Below are 17,088 nucleotides of genomic sequence, written 5' to 3' on the forward strand. Positions count from 1 at the left end.
AGTCCCTGGTACCAAGAAGCCACACGGAAAGTATGTGAGTGAATTTGCCATCAAATTTATCATCATTCCAAGAAATAAATTTAGAACCTACTTCCCACTGCTGATGGCTTGCTTGATTTGTCTTTATGTGAGAGGACGTTTGTGCTCTCTACACCCCTGAGTCTGTCGGTTACATTGTTATCTCTTGCCTCCCAGTGTGAACTCCACACTTTCATTTGTCAAGACTTGTCCCTGTATCTTGAATATCCTGGTCCTTCCCTGCCTCATGTGCTTTCTTTTATCTTTTCTCATCTTTAAAATGCTAAGGATTCTTCGGTCCTTTGAGACGCAGTGTAGGTTTTGTCTCTTCCAGCGCGTCTGCTGGTTTCTGATCAGCCAGAAACAGGGGCTCTATTCTGTGCTCATTTGGAACATCTCATGTGAGCCGTGCTTACACTATCTCCTTTATTTGATTTCAGGTTCGTTATGGAACTGTATCTCATTAAATTTTGTTTCTTATATAACACCTTACACATAGTATATCCTTAATAAGGCTGCTATTTCTTTAATGGAACACTTTTTGTACCTTGAGATATTTAACAGATAGTTAATTTTTAGTTGTAAGTAACAAAAAGCAAATATAGTTGAACAGGAGTAAAGGTTTTAGAACCATGCTAGTATATCCTGAGGTTGCTCTGGATATATTATTTCTGTAACTGGACTATAGACCTGAAGAAAGTAATTATATGTGAAAGTTTTCGGAGGGCTCCATTTGGTCAGCTTTCACAAGGAACCTGCTGGAAGTCAGTCTCTCCATCTCCCTGTGTCTCTCGTCTTTTGCTCTGGCAGCCTAAGCAGACTCATCCAGAGGTTGGTGCTGAGAAGTGTGGTGCTGCTATAGCAAACACCTTAAAGTGCAGAAGTGGCTTCAGAATTGGATGTGGGGAAAGGCTGGGAGAATTTCGAGGTACAGAGACACAAAAACAGACGGGTGTGAAGGGACTGCTAAAGGTGATTCCGGTGAGACCTGAGAAAGAAGTGATACTGTTTTTTATATATTTGGTTAAATAACGTTATATTAATTTCATCTGTTTCTTTTTATTTCTCAATATGGCTACTAGAAAGTTTTAAATTATATATCTTTTATTGGGCAGCACTGAAATAGAGCTACATGTATGAACATGAATAAATGTTTTAAAAAAGATAATGTTGGTGGAAAAAATAGGTCATTCAGAGCTGTGTTCAGAGGATACCATTTAAAAATTTTATATAAAGTTTGAAAGCTCACAAAATAATACACTATAGTATTTGTGTGTGTGGTAAAGAATAAAGAGAGAATAATATTCTTTTATAAGAATACAAAGAGGATGTTGATGAAATGCCAAATTCAGGAGGGAGTTACCTCTAGGGTGGAGGAAAACTAGAACATGAAGAGAGATGCAGGAATTTTCAACTGCCTTTTAAAAAAAAAAAACTGAAGAAAAATTTGTATTGTGTTAATATTTGATGAAGAGTGATTAGGTAATGAGCACAGGTATTTTTTATTTCTTGCACTTTTCCATGTGCTTAAATCATTTCATAATAAGTAGTCATTATCCCTCATTCTTAAAATGCTTCTGGAAGAATTTTTCCATTTAGCTAAGGAATGACAGAGCCAGCAAAGTGACTTGTGCAACTACGAAACAGGAAAACAGGGGACCTGTGATTGAAAACCAAGTCTTTTTTTGTTCCAAAACTCATAGCCCTCCATTCTCATTAATCAGCTTCTACAATAAAGATAAAAGTCACCTGGAGCTTCTGAACCTGCAGACTCCTGTGAGCGGTCTTTGATTCCTTCCTTCTCCTCCTATCCCATGCACTTGCACCTCTGCATGCATGTACAGGGACACACAGTGCGTGTGCGCTCATGGACTCAGCATGCTTTGTGAAAGAATGAGTTCCTTACTGTCAGGCTGGGACTAAGACAGCTGGGGTCTCGTGAGCGGCCATTTCTCCCTGTGTCCATGTGAGGAGAGCTCGTCCACACTCATCAGGATTTCAGCCTTTGGGGAGCAGTTCTAAAGGAAAATGTGCTGAAGTGCTGCTGCTTGCCATCTTTCCCCAAAGATGTTTGTTATGGCTTTTGTTTCCTCTTAAAAATTGGACGTGCCTACATCAAGAATCAGATCAGATCAGTCGCTCAGTCGTGTCCAACTCTTTGCGACCCCATGAATCGCAGCACGCCAGGCCTCCCTGTCCATCACCAACACCCGGAGTTCACTCAGACTCACATCCATCGACTCAGTGATGCCATCCAGGCATCTCATCCTCTGTCCCCTTCCCCTCCTGCCCCCAATCCCTCCCAGCATCAGAGTCTTTTCCAATGAGTCAACTCTTCGCATGAGGTGGCCAAAGTACTGGAGTATCAGCTTTAGCATCATTCCTTCCAAAGAAATCCCAGGGCTGATCTCCTTCAGAATGGACTGGTTGGATCTCCTTGCAGTCCAAGGGACTCTCAAGAGTCTTCTCCAACATCACAGTTCAAAACCATCAATTCCTTGGCGCTCAGCCTTCTTCACAGTCCAACTCTCACATCCATACATGACCACAGGAAAAACCATAGCCTTGCCTAGACGGACCTTTGTTGGCAAAGTAATGTCTCTGCTTTTGAATATGCTATCTAGGTTGGTCATAACTTTCCTTCCAAGGAGTAAGCGTCTTTTAATTTCATGGCTGCAGTCACCATCTGTAGTGATTTTGGAGCCCAGAAAAATAAAGTCTGACACTGTTCCCACTGTTTCCCCATCTATTTCCCATGAAGTGATGGGACCAGATGCCATGATCTTCGTTTTCTGAATGTTGAGCTTTAAGCCAACTTTTTCACTCTCCACTTTCACTTTCATCAAGAGGCTTTTTAGTTCCTCTTCACTTTCTGCCATAAGGGTGTTATCATCTGCATATCTGAGGTTATTGATATTTCTCCTGGCAATCTTGATTCCAGCTTGTGCTTCTTCCAGTCCAGCATTTCTCATGATGTACTCTGCGTATAAGTTAAATAAACAGGGTGACAATATACAGCCTTGACGTACTCCTTTTCCTATTTGGAACCAGTCTGTTGTTCCATGTCCAGTTCTAACTGTTGCTTCCTGACCTGCATACAAATTTCTCAAGAGGCAGACCAGGTGGTCTGGTATTCCCATCTCTTTCAGAATTTTCCACAGTTTATTGTGATCCACACAGTCAAAGGCTTTGGCATAGTCAATAAAGCAGAAATAGATGTTTTCTGAAACTCTCTTGCTTTTTCCATGATCTAGCGGATGTTGGCAATTTGATCTCTGGTTCCTCTGCCTTTTCTAAAACCAGCTTGAACATCAGGAAGTTCATGGTTCACATATTGCTGAAGCCTGGCTTGGAGAATTTTGAGCATTACTTTACTAGCGTGTGAGATGAGTGCAATTGTGCCGTAGTTTTAGCATTCTTTGGCATTGCCTTTCTTTGGGATTGGAATGAAAACTGACCTTTTCCAGTCCTGTGGCCACTGCTGAGTTTTCCAAATTTGCTGGCATATTGAGTGCAGCACTTTCACAGCATCATCTTTCAGGATTTGGAATAGCTTCACTGGAATTCCATCACCTCCACTAGCTTTGTTCATGGTGATGCTTTCTAAGGCCCACTTGACTTCACATTCCAGGATGTCTGGCTCTAGGTGAGTGATCACACCATCGTGATTATCTGGGTCGTGAAGATCTTTTTTGTACAGTTCTGTGTATTCTTGCCATCTCTTCTTAATATCTTCTGCTTCTGTTAGGTTCCTACCATTTCTGTCCTTTATCGAGCCCATCTTTGCATGAAATTTTCCTTTGGTATCTCTGATTTTCTTGAAGAGATCTCCAGTCTTTCCCATTCTGTTGTTTTCCTCTATTTCTTTGCATTGATTGCTGAAGAAGGCTTTCTTATCTCTTCTTGCTATTCTTTGGAACTCTGCATGCAGATGTTTATATCTTTCCTTTTCTCCTTTGCTTTTTGCTTCTCTTCTTTTCACAGCTATTTGTAAGGCCTTTCCAGACAGCCATTTTGCTTTTTTGCATTTCTTTTCCATGGGGATGGTCTTAATCCCTGTCTCCTGTACAATGTCACGAACCTCAGTCCATAGTTCATCAGGCACTCTGTCTATCAGATCTAGTCCCTTAAATCTGTTTCTCACTTCCCCTGTATAATCATAAGGGATTTGATTTAGGTCATACCTGAATGGTCTAGTGGTTTTCCCTACTTTCTTCAATTTCAGTCTGAATTTGGCAATAAGGAGTTCGTGGTCTGAGCCACAGTCAGCTCCTGGTCTTGTTTGTGCTCACTGTATAGGGCTTCTCCATCTTTGGCTGCAAAGAATATAATCAATCTGATTTCGGTGTTGACCATCTGGTGATGTCCATGTATAGAGTCTTCTCTTGTGTTGTTGGAAGAGGATGTTTGTTATGACCAGTGCATTTTCTTGGCCAAACTCTATCAGTCTTTGCCCTGCTTCACTGCGTATTCCAAGGCCAAATTTGCCTGTTACTCCAGGTATTTCTTGACTTTCTACTTTTGCATTCCAGTCCCCTATAATGAAAAGGACATCTTTTTTGGGTGTTAGTTCTAAAAGGTCTTGTAGGTCTTCATAGAACCGTTCAACTTCAGCTTCTTCAGCATTACTGGTTGGGGCATAGACTTGGATTACTGTGATATTGAATGGTTTGCCTTGGAAACGAACAGAGATCATTCTGTCGTTTTTGAGATTGCATCCAGGTACTGCATTTCAGACTCTTTTGTTGACCATGATGGCTACTCCATTTCTTCTGAGGGATTCCTGCCTTCAGTAGTAGATATAATGGTCATCTGAATTAAATTCACCCATTCCAGTCCATTTCAGTTTGCTGATTCCTAGAATGTCGACATTCACTCTTGTCATCTCTTGTTTGAGCACTTCCAATTTGCCTTGATTCATGGAGCTGACATTCCAGGTTCCTATGCAATATTGCTCTTTACAACATCGGACCTTGCTTCTATCACCAGTCACATCCACAGCTGGGTATTCTTTTTGCTTTGGCTCCATCCCTTCGTTCTTTCTAGAGTTATTTCTCCACGGGTCTCCAGTAGCATATTGGGCACCTACTGACCTGGGGAGTTTCTCTTTCAGTATCCTATCATTTTGCCTTTTCATACTGTTCATGGGGTTCTCAAGGCAAGAATACTGAAGTGGTTTGCCATTCCCTTCTCCATGGTTTGTTTTGCTGGCTAAGGCATTGTTCGTGTTTGATCGGCTGCTGAAGACATTATTTGCTCTGTTCCTCATTGTCATTTACAGAGATCCTCTTAGGGATTAAGAAAAATCTTAAAAAAGAAAATAAATATAAAATTTAATACATTTATTAAATGCTTAAAACCTCAGTTGCAAAGAATCTGTCTGCAGTGCAAGAGACACGAGTTCAATTCCTGGGTCGGGAAGATCCCCTGAAGAAGGAAGTGGCTACCATTCCAGTATTCTTGCCTGGAGAATCCCATGGACAGAGGAGCCTGGTGGGCAATAATCATGGGGTTGCAAGAGTTGGACACGACTTAGTGACTAAATGACGATGAAATGCTTAATGTGTTAGATGTTACTGTGTCTCCAAATTGAAGATGAAGAAACAGGCATCAGATCAGATCAGATCAGTTGCTCAGTCGTGTCCGACTCTTTGCGACCCCATGAATCGCAGCACACCAGGCCTCCCTGTCCATCACCAACTCCTGGAGTTCACTGAGACTCACGTCCATCGAGTCAGTGATACCATCCAGCCATCTCATCCTCTGTCGTCCCCTTCTCCTCCTGCCCCCAATCCCTCCCAGCATCAGAGTCTTTTCCAATGAGTCAACTCTTCGCATGAGGTGGCCAAAGTACTGGAGTTTCAGCTTTAGCATCATTCCTTCCAAAGAAATCCCAGGGCTGATTTCCTTCAGAAAACAGGCATAGGAAAGTTAAATAAATTGCTTAAGATAACCTGCGATTGAGGGCAGGGCTGAGCTTGAGATGGTGTTGGGTTCGTATCTGTGCAATCTCTTCCTTCTCAAGTGAGTTCACTTTTCTGTCTCTTCTCACCTGAATACAGCTTAAATGTTGATGATATTCCCAAAGTTCCAGCCTGGAGCTTCTCTTCTGTTACATGGTTTCTGTGGACCGTCTTTCCCATGAGCCCTCAACTTGAGTGCACAGTTTCTGTCCCTATGGTTCCTGCACTTGAATCTCCATGTCGAATCTCTTTGTTTAAGCTCCAGGCCTGTTAAGCCGTGGCTGCCTCTTGGTCATTGTTACCTCAGCTATTTCATAGAGGTTACAATATTAACATACCAAAACCAAATTCAGTATTGGGAACAAACCTATTCCAGATATATTTCTGGAATTCCCTTTCTTGATAAATGGACCTCTCTTGTTGCCCAGACCAGGTGCTTGGGGTCTCCTTTCACTCTGCCTTCACTTTCATTTCTGACATCTGGGAGTCCTCAAGTATTGTTACATTTTCTTTGTTATTTTCTCTCCAGTCTGCTTCTGTATCCTCCTGCCACCTCTCACATCTTCATCTCTTGCTTTAATTATGGAGGAGACTTCTTGCTAGCTGCTGCCTCTTCCTTTCAACAGTAGAGTCTGTTCTTCAGAATGTTGTCTGGGTGATCTCTCCACACCAGCATGAGCCTTGGCTTGCCCCTGGTAAAACTGCCCGTGGCTCGCAAGGGCCTCAGAGTGCAGCAGCATGCCCTGCTGTGGTCTGCTCGGCCTTCAACGCCCCTTTCCTCTGCTTCTTGTAGATTACCCTGGTGCGCTCTGTTCTTTCTGGCCTCCTATTTGTGGTCGTGCTATTTCAGTCCCCGAATGCACTTCCTTTTCTCTCTGCCTAATAACCTGCAGTTCGCATTCAACTTTAGGTGGCAAGTCCTGATTCTAGTGGCATCTGTTTCCTTCTTCCCCTCTCCCTGTGCCCCAGCTGGCTTTGTTCTCTTACCTGTTCCTGTGCAGCCTGAACAACACTTCTGTTGCAGTACTTCCACCAGTTTGTTCTGTGACTATTTCATTTTGACCTCCCCATCTCCACAAAGCACTTCTATCCCTTTCAGTTTTTCATGTGAGTCCCTGGCACAGGCCACGTGTAGCTGGTTATTTGTTGACTTTTTTCTAGGACAGTGGTTCTCGATTGGGGGATGCCTGGAGACTTTTGATCATTCTGCTAGTGGGTAGTGGCCAGGATGCTGCTAACCACCCTGCGGTGCACAGGACCGCCCCCACGTTATCCTGGGTGAAATGGCAGCGGTGCTGACGCTGAGCAGCCCTGCTCTAGCGGGAAGTTCACAACTTTCGAGTACTGAAGGAAAAGACATTCCATAGCAAAACCATGAAATTAAATTGGGAGTTCTCAAGTAATATCCGAAAATTTCATGTTGAGAAACTTAGTTTTCAGTGTCCGCTACTGTGGTTGTTTTGTGGCCTGTTCTTAATGTTTACTCGGAAGCTGTGTCTGGCAGGGCAGGGTTGAGGGGAACAGGTGCCCCTGACGAGCAGTGTGTAGTACTGAATACTTCTGCTACTGCTGAGTCACTTCGGTTGTGTCCGACTCTTAGCAACCCCATGGATTGCAGCCTACCAGGCTCTTCCGTCCATGGGATTTTCCAGGCAAGAGTACTGGAGTGGGGTGCCATTGCCTTCTCCTACTGAATACTTCAGTAACACAGTGAAGTGGGCACACAGTTGAGCCTGTGGAGAGGATTGTGGGATGAAGCTCTTCTTTTGACAGTTTTTTCATGTACTTTTTCATATTTTAAATGGCACCTGATAACAGGTGACTACCCAAACTTTTGAGATGTGGGAATAGGTGAGGTCCTTTTTAAGCTCTTAAAAAGATTTTAACGATAAGATTCTTAAAGGCCAAATGTGATCAATTTTTTGCCTTGTGTGTAGATGATTAAAATTGTAATGCTAACCTACACACACACACACACTCACACACACACACACACCCCCCAGTGCACATGCGCACACACACACCCACAAGTGATAACCTCGTTCTCGTGTGTCCATGTGCCTGCTACAGTGCCAGTGACACAGTCCAAGCTGACCATCAATAGGAAGTGCTCCTTGTGAGGGTCCCTGTAGCTGCAGTATGAATCAATGGGGTATAGAACCCAATCAACTAAATGTACAGTTTACATTTAATGAGTTAAAATTTTAGTGGAGCTATTAAATTAGGAGCAGCTACTAATATACTGGAAAATTAGAATGTTGAGGGATAAATTGTTGCTGACATTAAAACAATGAGAGTGACTTGCAAAATCAAGTAATAGGAAAATATCTACCATATTTAAACGTTTTAGCATGTTTCTGGGCAAAGACAGAAGATATTACAGAAGAATGTTCTGATTCTTCTCTCCAGGATTTGCAGTTTATTTACTTACTTATTTATTTATTGGCTGTACTGGGTTTTCAGTGCTGCACGAGCTTTTCTCTAGTTGCAGCAGGGGAGTCTACTTTCTAGTTGAGATTCTCGGGCTTCTCACTGTGGTGGCTTCTTTTCAGAGCATGGGCTCTAGGGTGTGTGGCCTTAAGTTGTTGCAGCTGCCAGGCTGTAGAGCACAGGCTCAGTAGTTGTGGCGCATGACTTAGTTGCTCTGAGGCATGTGGGATCTTCCTGGACCAGGGATCAACCCATGTCTCCTGCATTGGAAGGTGGATTCATTACTACTAAGCCACCAGGGAAGCCCTAGTTTTGGCTCTTGATGTGAAGTCCTGTTTTATAATCTGGTGTTCAAAGCAAAAATTCTTATTTGGTACTTCAGAAATTTGAGTAGAAGGAAGTATAGGAAATGTTAGGAAAAAGGCTCAGTGACTCATTCTAACATAGTTCCTGTTTGTTTGTTTATTAATTCCAAAGGTAAATATTTATTATGCTCTCAAGCATATTATTATTATATTATAATTATATTATATTGCATAACAGTTCTATCCACCATGCCATGATATTTCCCTCAATTATCAAGATAGCACAAAAACACAAATTAATAGAACATTCTGAAAAACAAGACATTAAAAGGGGAAAAAGTGCATAGGACTAGTTTCTTTTTTTTTTTTTTTGATGTGCAGTGAAAAGAGGATTTTATTTTATTGCCTTTATTTTTTAATTAATTAATATATTTTAATTGGAGGATAATTACTTTATAGTATTGTGATGGTTTTTGCCATACAATCACATGAGTCAGTCACAGGTATACATGTGTCCTCCCCAATCCTGAACCCACCTCCTTGCCCACCCCATCCCTCTGGGTTGTCCCAGAGTACCAGTTTTGGGTGCCCTGCTTCATGCATCAAACTTTCACTAGCCATCTATTTTACATATGATAATACGTATGTTTCAATGCTATTCTCTCAAATCATCCCACCCTCGCTTTCTCCCGCTGAGTCCAAAAGTCTGTTCTTTACATCTGTGTCTCCTTTGCTGCCCTGAATATATGATCATCAGTACCATCTAAATTCCGTATATATCCGTTAATATACATTATTTGTCTTTCTGTTTCTGACTTATGTCAGTCTGTATATTAGGCTCTAGGTTCATCTACCTCATCAGAACTGACTCAAATGCATTCCTTTTTATAGCTGAGTAATATTCCATTGTGTGTATATATCACAGCTTCCTTATCCATTTGTCTGCTGATGAAGATCTAGGTTGCTTACATGTCCTGGCTATTGTACAGTGCTGCAGTGAACACTGGGGTACATGTGTCTCTCTCAATTCTGGTTTCCTCGGGGTGTATGCCCAGCAGTGGGATTGGTGGGTTGTATGGCAGTTCTATTTCCAGTTTTTTTAAGGAATCTTCACACTGTTCTCCATAGTGTCTGTACCAGTTTGCCTTCCACCCAACAGTGTAAGAGGTTTCCCTTTTCTGCACACCCTCTTCAGCATTTATTGTTTGTAGACTTTTTGATCATAGCCATTCTGACCAACATGAGGTGATACCTCATTGTGGTTTTGGTTTGCATTTCTCTAATAATGAGTGATATTGAGCATCTTTTCATGTGTTTATTAGCCATCTATGTGTCTTCTTTAGAGAAACGTCTGTTTTGGTCTTTTGCCCACTTTTTGATTGGGTTGTTCATTTTTCTGGTATTGAGCTGCATGGGCTACTTGTATATTTTGGAGATTAATTCTTTTTCAGTTGTTTCGTTTGCTGTTATTTTCTCCCATTCTGAGAGTTGTCATTTCACCTTACTTACAGTTGCCTTTGTTGTGTAAAAGCTTTTAAGTTTAATTAGGTCCCATTTGTTTATTTTTGTTTTTATTTCCATTACTCTGGGAGGTGGATCATGGAGGATCTTGCTGTGATTTATGTTCGAGAGTGTTCTGCCTGTTTTCCTCTAAGAGTTTTTATAGTATCTGGTCTTAGATTTAGGTCTTTAATCCATTTTGAGTTTATTTTTGTGTGTGGTATTATGAAGTGTTCTAGTTTCATTCTTTTACACGTAGTTGACTGGTTTTCCCACGGTTGAAGAGACTGTTTTTTCTCCATTGTATATTTTTGCCTTCTTTTTCAAAGATAAGGTGTCCATAGGTGTATGGATTTATCTCTGGATTTCCTATTTTGTTCCAGTGATATATATTTTTGTCTTTGTGCCAGAACCATACTATCGTGATGACTGTAGCAGGTGATGGCACCCCACTTCAGTACTCTTGCCTGGAAAATCCCATGGACGGAGGAGCCTGGTGGGCTGAAGTCCATGGGGTCGCTACAAGTCAGACACGACTGAGCGACTTCACTTTTACTTTTCACTTTCATGCACTGGAGGAGGAAATGGCAACCCACTCCAGAATTCTTGCCTGGAGAATCCCAGGGATGGGGGAGCCTGGTGGGCTGCTGGCTATGGGGTCACACAGAGTCGGACATGACTGAAGCGACTTAGCAGCAGCAGCAGTATAGCCTAAAGTCAGGAAGATTGATTCCACCAGTTCCGTTCCTCTTTCTCAATATTGCTTTGGCTATTTGGGGCCTTTTGTATTTCCATAAAAATTCTGAAATTATTTGTTCTAGTTATGTGAAAAATACCATTGGTAGTTTGATAGGGATTGCACTGAATCTATAGATTGCTTTAGGTAGTATACTCATTTTTACTATGTTGATTCTTCCAATTGAAGAACATGGTATATTTCTCCATCTATTTGTGTCATCTTTGATTTCTTTCATCAGTGTTTTATTCTGTATACTTGGTCTTTTGTTTCTTTAGGTAAATTTATTCTTGAGTATTTTATTCTTTTCATTGCAATAGTGAGTGTGATTGTTTCCTTAATTTCTCTGAGTTTTCATTGTTAGTATATAAGAATGCAAGCGATTTCTGTGTATTAATTTTATTAGCAGTTTCAAACTGGCCTCTGGAAAATATTTCATTGGAATTATATGGGAAAACTCAATTTTTCATCTTTAGCCTTAGAGACTTCTTTGGTCAATTAAGTGGGTTACATCTGAAGAGGCAGTTTTAAAGAAAATTTGAGTTTTAACAAATAGTAAATTATTATTATACCCCACATTAAAATTCAGAATCAAAAGATTACTTTTTCCCCAGTAGGTGTTAAATAACTGATGGCATTCAGGTTCATGCTATTAATTCAGTTTTTGAGACTGACAAATGTGTGGCACATTTCTTTTAGTTTATTGAAGGAAGATTGAAATGTTTGTACTGGATTTGGTGGATTCTGTGAGATAGTGTCTGGCTTACAATTGGTTTAATCTCTTCTTTGGGTATATGGCTTGCTTAGTTTGGATTTTGTATCAAGAAAGAAGTTTAAGATACAGATATTATGTCTGCAAAGTTATTTCAATGAGTATAATCATAGGGGAGTAGAATAATAGGCGTGGTATAAATATGGATTTGAATAAACAATTCTCTAAAGTTAATTGCATTTCTCTTAATTTTTTTTGTTTTCAGACAAATCCTACAGAGATTTTAGAGTATTCATCAGATAGTGAAGAAGATGACGGCTCTGAGAACGTCTTGCTCATTGATTCAGAATCCTCTCACAAATACCACATGGATTTTGGATCAGATGGAAGACAGGTCACAGAGAGACGAAAAAACCTGCGGGTAGAATCTACAGAGACCATTTTGCAGACACCCAAGAAACAGACAAAACTTCCCAAGACTCCGGAGACCATTTTGCAGACACCCAAGAAACAGACAAAACTTCCCAAGACTCCAGAAAGTTCAGCAAAGAGGAAGAAGCTTTTAAGGTTAAATACTTTATAAAACAGTTTTTCTTTTTCTTAAAAAATCCAAATACCTAAAATGTTAATTTAAAAATATCTATTTATTAAAAAAAAATCTATTTATGTGGGAAGGAAGATTTATAGAATAGAATTGTAGTTCTGATGAGCAGTTATAGGGTCCTAATTTCTGGAGATGACTTATGGATTTGTTTGTATAAGTTGAACATCCACTGTTTCAATCATAACCAGCTTATGTAACTGTTTTCCTTAATGGAGACTGGTTGGTTGGGTTTATCAAATTTTATTTAGTAACCATGTTCCAAGTGCTGTGTTTGACAGTTAATACAAGTAAATGACTGTTCTTGTTTTTGAGTGAGTTATATCTAAAGAGGGAAATAGAAATAAAGAGTATTGAGATTGCTTTTGTGATTGTAGTTGGCGAGAGCAAGGATTCACAGGCCTGATACTGGCTGGTGTGTGTGTGAAGAACCATAGAAGCTAGGCTACAGAGGGCCAGCAGAATGTGTGCAGGAGCACAGTAGAGTGTGTAAATGCACTAATGAAGAACACGGTTTGGGATCTGTTGAGGCTGTGTACTTCACGGAGGGCAAGTACAGCACACACCAAGGAGAGCCCAGTGATGGTGTTAGTGTTGGGTCAGTGGGGGAGGAGACAAGGAGCTTGAGTTCTGGAGAGCAGTGTCACCTCAGCTAGAAGCTGCAGTTCAAAGCAGGAAAGGGGTGGGCACACGTTTGATCAGGCTTGATTGGGATCCAGTGTCTAAAAGAGATCCCAGAGGAAAAATGTGAGATGAGTTAGAAAATAATAGAGAAGACCCAGTGGAGACAGAGGTTAGGAATAATCGCTGTCCATATCCAGGGATGCAAATGGGAGAAGGAGATCTGTTTTTTTTTTTTTTGAGACCTGTTTTGAATAAAGGAGCAGAGGGGAGACTAGAAGAATGTGACTGATCCAGTGCGATGGATATAGTCTGGTGATATGTCGATGCCTGTTCACTGTTGTTGTTTTTGACATAAAGTAAGACAGAATGCCTCATGCCCAGAGTGAAGAAGTTATTAAATACCCTTAAATGAGAATGATGTCGTAGTCTATTGAGAAAACAGGAAAGGAATCTAATTAAAGGGATTCAAATATCCTTTGCTCATGACTGAAGCAACTCCAGCAATATGCAAATAGTTGATTTCTTCTTGTGATTTCTAAGTGATAACTGAGAGATGTCTGTTTTGTGGTTATTCTTTCAGAGTTACTGTGTTGAAATACTAAGAGTGTGATTGGTGTGATTAGGGCTGTCTGTCTCAGGCATCAGACTGGAAGACTCTCTGTTGACACTAGGAGGAGCTTTACTGAACTTCCTGAAGGCCCATGGTTGCTGCCTGGAGCAGGTTTGCTGACCTGGTTCAGAAGCAGGGGAAAGGTCACATGTTCGGCTCATAGGCTGTTCTGTTTAGAGCATCATGTTTTCAGTTGAGACAATCTCTTAACTAGTTGTCTAGTAATGATGAAAGAAAGACTTGTTGAAGTGAACTTTTATGAAAATGCTGTGGATACAGACATCTTGATAATCTTCACAGGGAAGGGTCACAAGCCGTTGTCACAGAAGTTCAGCTGGGGATGGGGTGGGGGGCAGTCTGTGGAAAATGAAACTGCAATGAGGAAAAAGGTGGGTGTAGCACAAATGTAGCACAAATAAAATATTTATAAATGCGATTAAAAGGATTTTTTTCTTTTTTTTAAACCTCATAAGGACTAGCTAGCAAGGACCCAGTTAAGTAGTTGGCATTTCAAGGCTGGAGAACATTGGCCCTCTCTCTTGTGATTTGTCCGACAGGGAAATGTTAGTTCAGCGTCTTTGGGCCTTCTTCCTTGTTTGTTTATTTTTTTAAAGTTATTTATGTATTTATTCATGGTGGTACCGGGTCCTGTTGCTCCATGTGGGCTCTCTCTACTTGCGTGGAGTGCGGGCTACTCTTTGTCGTGGTGCACAGGCTTCTTCTTGCAGTGGCTTCTCTTGTCGTGGAGCACGGGCTCTAGGAGCACTGTCCTCGGTAGTTGCGGCCTGTGGGCCCTGGAGGGTGGGTACAGTAGCTGTGGCACACAGACTCAGTTGTTCCTTGGCATGTGGAATCTTCCCGGACCAGGGATCAAACCCATGTCCCCTATGTTGGGAAGTGGGCTCTTATCCACTGAGCCACAAGGGAAGTCCTGTTTTTATTTTTGTTGATGCATGGCACTGTTTAAGGCATAACTAATGAAAGGCAATCTAGCACTGCTTTGATATTTTAGTTAGGTTGTCAATAATAAGGCCATATTTCACCAGTCTTACGGTCAGGTGTTTTTGTTTTTTTTTTTGCAGTGCTTGCTATATTTGACAGAAAGCAAAACTTGAAGATATTATATAGTATGTTTATTTAAATTATTTTCTCTTTACCTGATTTCTTCACCTGGTAGAGTGTATTAAAAGTATGTGGTGATTCTTTTTCTGGAAATTAGTTAGAATGCTTTTGAATCTTTCTCTTTTTCATTTCACATTTTGTATAAGTGTTTAGCCTTGTTGAATTGATGCCAATCTATTTTTGGTACCAATTATTGGTACCAATTATTTTATATAAAAGGTAATTGGACTGTCTTAACTTGCCTGTGAAATCCCATGGATGGAGGAGCCTGGTGTGCTACAGTCCACGGGGTCGCAAAGAGTTGGACACGTCTGAGTGACTTCACTTTCACTTGAAAACTTTCATGCATTGGAGAAGGAAATGGCAACCCACTCCAGTGTTCTTGCCTGGAGCATTCCAGGGACGGGGGAGCCTGATGGACTGCCATCTATGGGGTTGCACAGAGTTGGACACCACTGATTTGACTTAGCAGCAGCAGCAGCAACTTGCTTAGTGAATTTATGAGATCCTCACCATAGACCCCACCCTGGCTCAGCAACATGCAGTTTGCATGTTGGAGCAGAGAATTTGGATCCAGTATTTAGCACTTCAACTTCTAAAACTTTCACTGGAAGGACTAGCCCCCCAAACACCTGGCTCTAAAAGCCAAAAGGGCTTGTGTCTATGAGACCCACCAGATTCTCAGTTCAGTCGCTCAGTTGTGTTCAATGCTTTGCAACCCCATGGACTGCAGCATGCCAGGCTTCCCTGTCCATCACCAACTCCCGGAGCCTACTCAAACTCATGTACATCCAGTTGGTCCTGCCACCAGACTTTAGCAGAGATATAGTTCTTAATGAATTTACCAAGACTCCCTGTGGCTATTCCTCTAGGGCTCAGCCCACAGTGAGCTGACAAAAACATCTCCCATTCTTTCTCCCAAAGAGGCCTATTTGCATATGATAAAAGCTGTTGCCTGAGGGTCAGTTCAGTTCAGTTGCTCAGTGTCCAACTCTTTGTGACCCCGTGGACTGCAGCACACCAGGCTTCCCTGTCCATCACCAGCTCCTAGAGCTTGTTCAAACTCACGTCCATCGAATTGGTCATGCCATCCGATCATCTCATCCTCTGTCGTCCCCTTCTCCTCCTGCCTTCAATCTTTCCCAGCATCAGGGTCTTTCCCAATGAGTCAGTTCTTCACATCAGGTGGCCAAAGTATTGGAGTTTCAGCTTCAGCATCAGTCCTTCCAATGAATATTCAGGACTGATTTCCTTTAGGATGGACTGGTTGGATCTCCTTGCAGTCAAAGGGGCTCTCAAGACTCTTCTCCAGCACCACAGTTCAAAAGCATCAATTCTTCTGTGTTCAGCTTTCTTTATAGTCCAGCTCTCACATCTATACATGACTACTGGAAAAACCATAACTTTGAGTAGACAGACCTTTGTTGGCAAAGTAAGGTCTCTACTTTTTAATATGCTGTCTACCTACAAGACCTTCTAGACCTAACACCCCCCCAAAAATGTCCTTTTCATCATAGGGGACTGGAATGCAAAAGTAGGAAGTCAAGAAATACCTGGAGTAACAGGCAAATTTGGCCTTGGAGTACAAAACGAAGTAGGGCAAAAGCTAACAGAGTTTTGCCAAGAGAATGCACTGACCATAGCAAACACCTTCTTCCAACAACACAAGAGAAGACGCTACACATGGACATCACCAGATGGTCAACACCAAAATCAGATTGATTATATTTTTTGCAGCCAAAGATGGAGAAGCTCTATACAGTCAGCAAAAACAAGACCAGGAGCTGACTGTGGCTTAGATCATGTACTCCTTATTGCCAAATTCAGACTTGAAGAAAGTAGGGAAAACCACTAGACCATTCAGGTGTGACCTAAATCAAATCCCTTATGATTATACAGTGGAAGTGACAAATAGATTCAAGGGATTAGATCTGATAGACTGAGTGTCTGAAGAACTATGGATGGAGGTTTGTGACGTTGTACAGGAGGCAGTGATCAAGAGCATCCCCAAGAAAAATAAATGCAAAAAGGCAAAATCGTTGTCTGAGGACGCCTTGCAAATAGCTGAGAAAAGAAGAGAAGTGAAAGGCAAAGGAGAAAAGGAAAGATATACCCATTTGAATGCAGAGTTACAGAGAATAGCAAGGAGAGATAAGAAAGCCTTCCTCAATGACCAATACAAAGAAATAGAGAAAACCAATAAAATGGGAAAGACTAGAGATCTCTTCAAGAAAATTAGACATACCAAGGGAACATTTTATGCAAAGATGGGCACCATAAAGGACAGAAATGGTATGGACCTAACAGAAGCAGAAGATATGGAGGTGGCAAGAATAAACAGAAGAGCTATACAAAAAACAGCTTTATGACCCAGATAGCCACGATGGTGTGATCACTCACCTAGAGCCAGACATACTGTAATGCAAATCAAGTAGGCCTTAGGAAGCATCACTATGGACAAAGCTGG

The 17,088-nt window shown here is 41.4% G+C and overlaps 1 protein-coding gene across 7 annotated transcripts in view; it reads left to right on the forward strand.

Annotated features, from left to right (window-relative positions):
* SPIDR (scaffold protein involved in DNA repair) overlaps positions 1 to 17,088 on the forward strand; it is a 283,594-nt gene that overhangs the window by 84,479 nt on the left and 182,027 nt on the right. For all 7 annotated transcript variants that reach the window (XR_015140875.1, XM_086337017.1, XM_086337023.1 and 4 more), the window contains one exon: positions 11,930 to 12,231. Coding sequence is in view for 4 of the 7 variants with exons in the window: in XM_086337017.1 (XP_086193143.1) it covers positions 11,930 to 12,231 (302 nt within the window). In the remaining 3 variants the exon portion in view is untranslated. The remainder of the gene's footprint in view (positions 1 to 11,929; positions 12,232 to 17,088) is intronic.

The sequence above is a fragment of the Bos grunniens genome, chromosome 14 (assembly GCF_055505025.1).
Source record: "Bos grunniens cultivar Pamir isolate PY7600 chromosome 14, Bosgru_T2T1.0, whole genome shotgun sequence".
Classification (NCBI taxonomy): domain Eukaryota; kingdom Metazoa; phylum Chordata; class Mammalia; order Artiodactyla; family Bovidae; genus Bos; species Bos grunniens.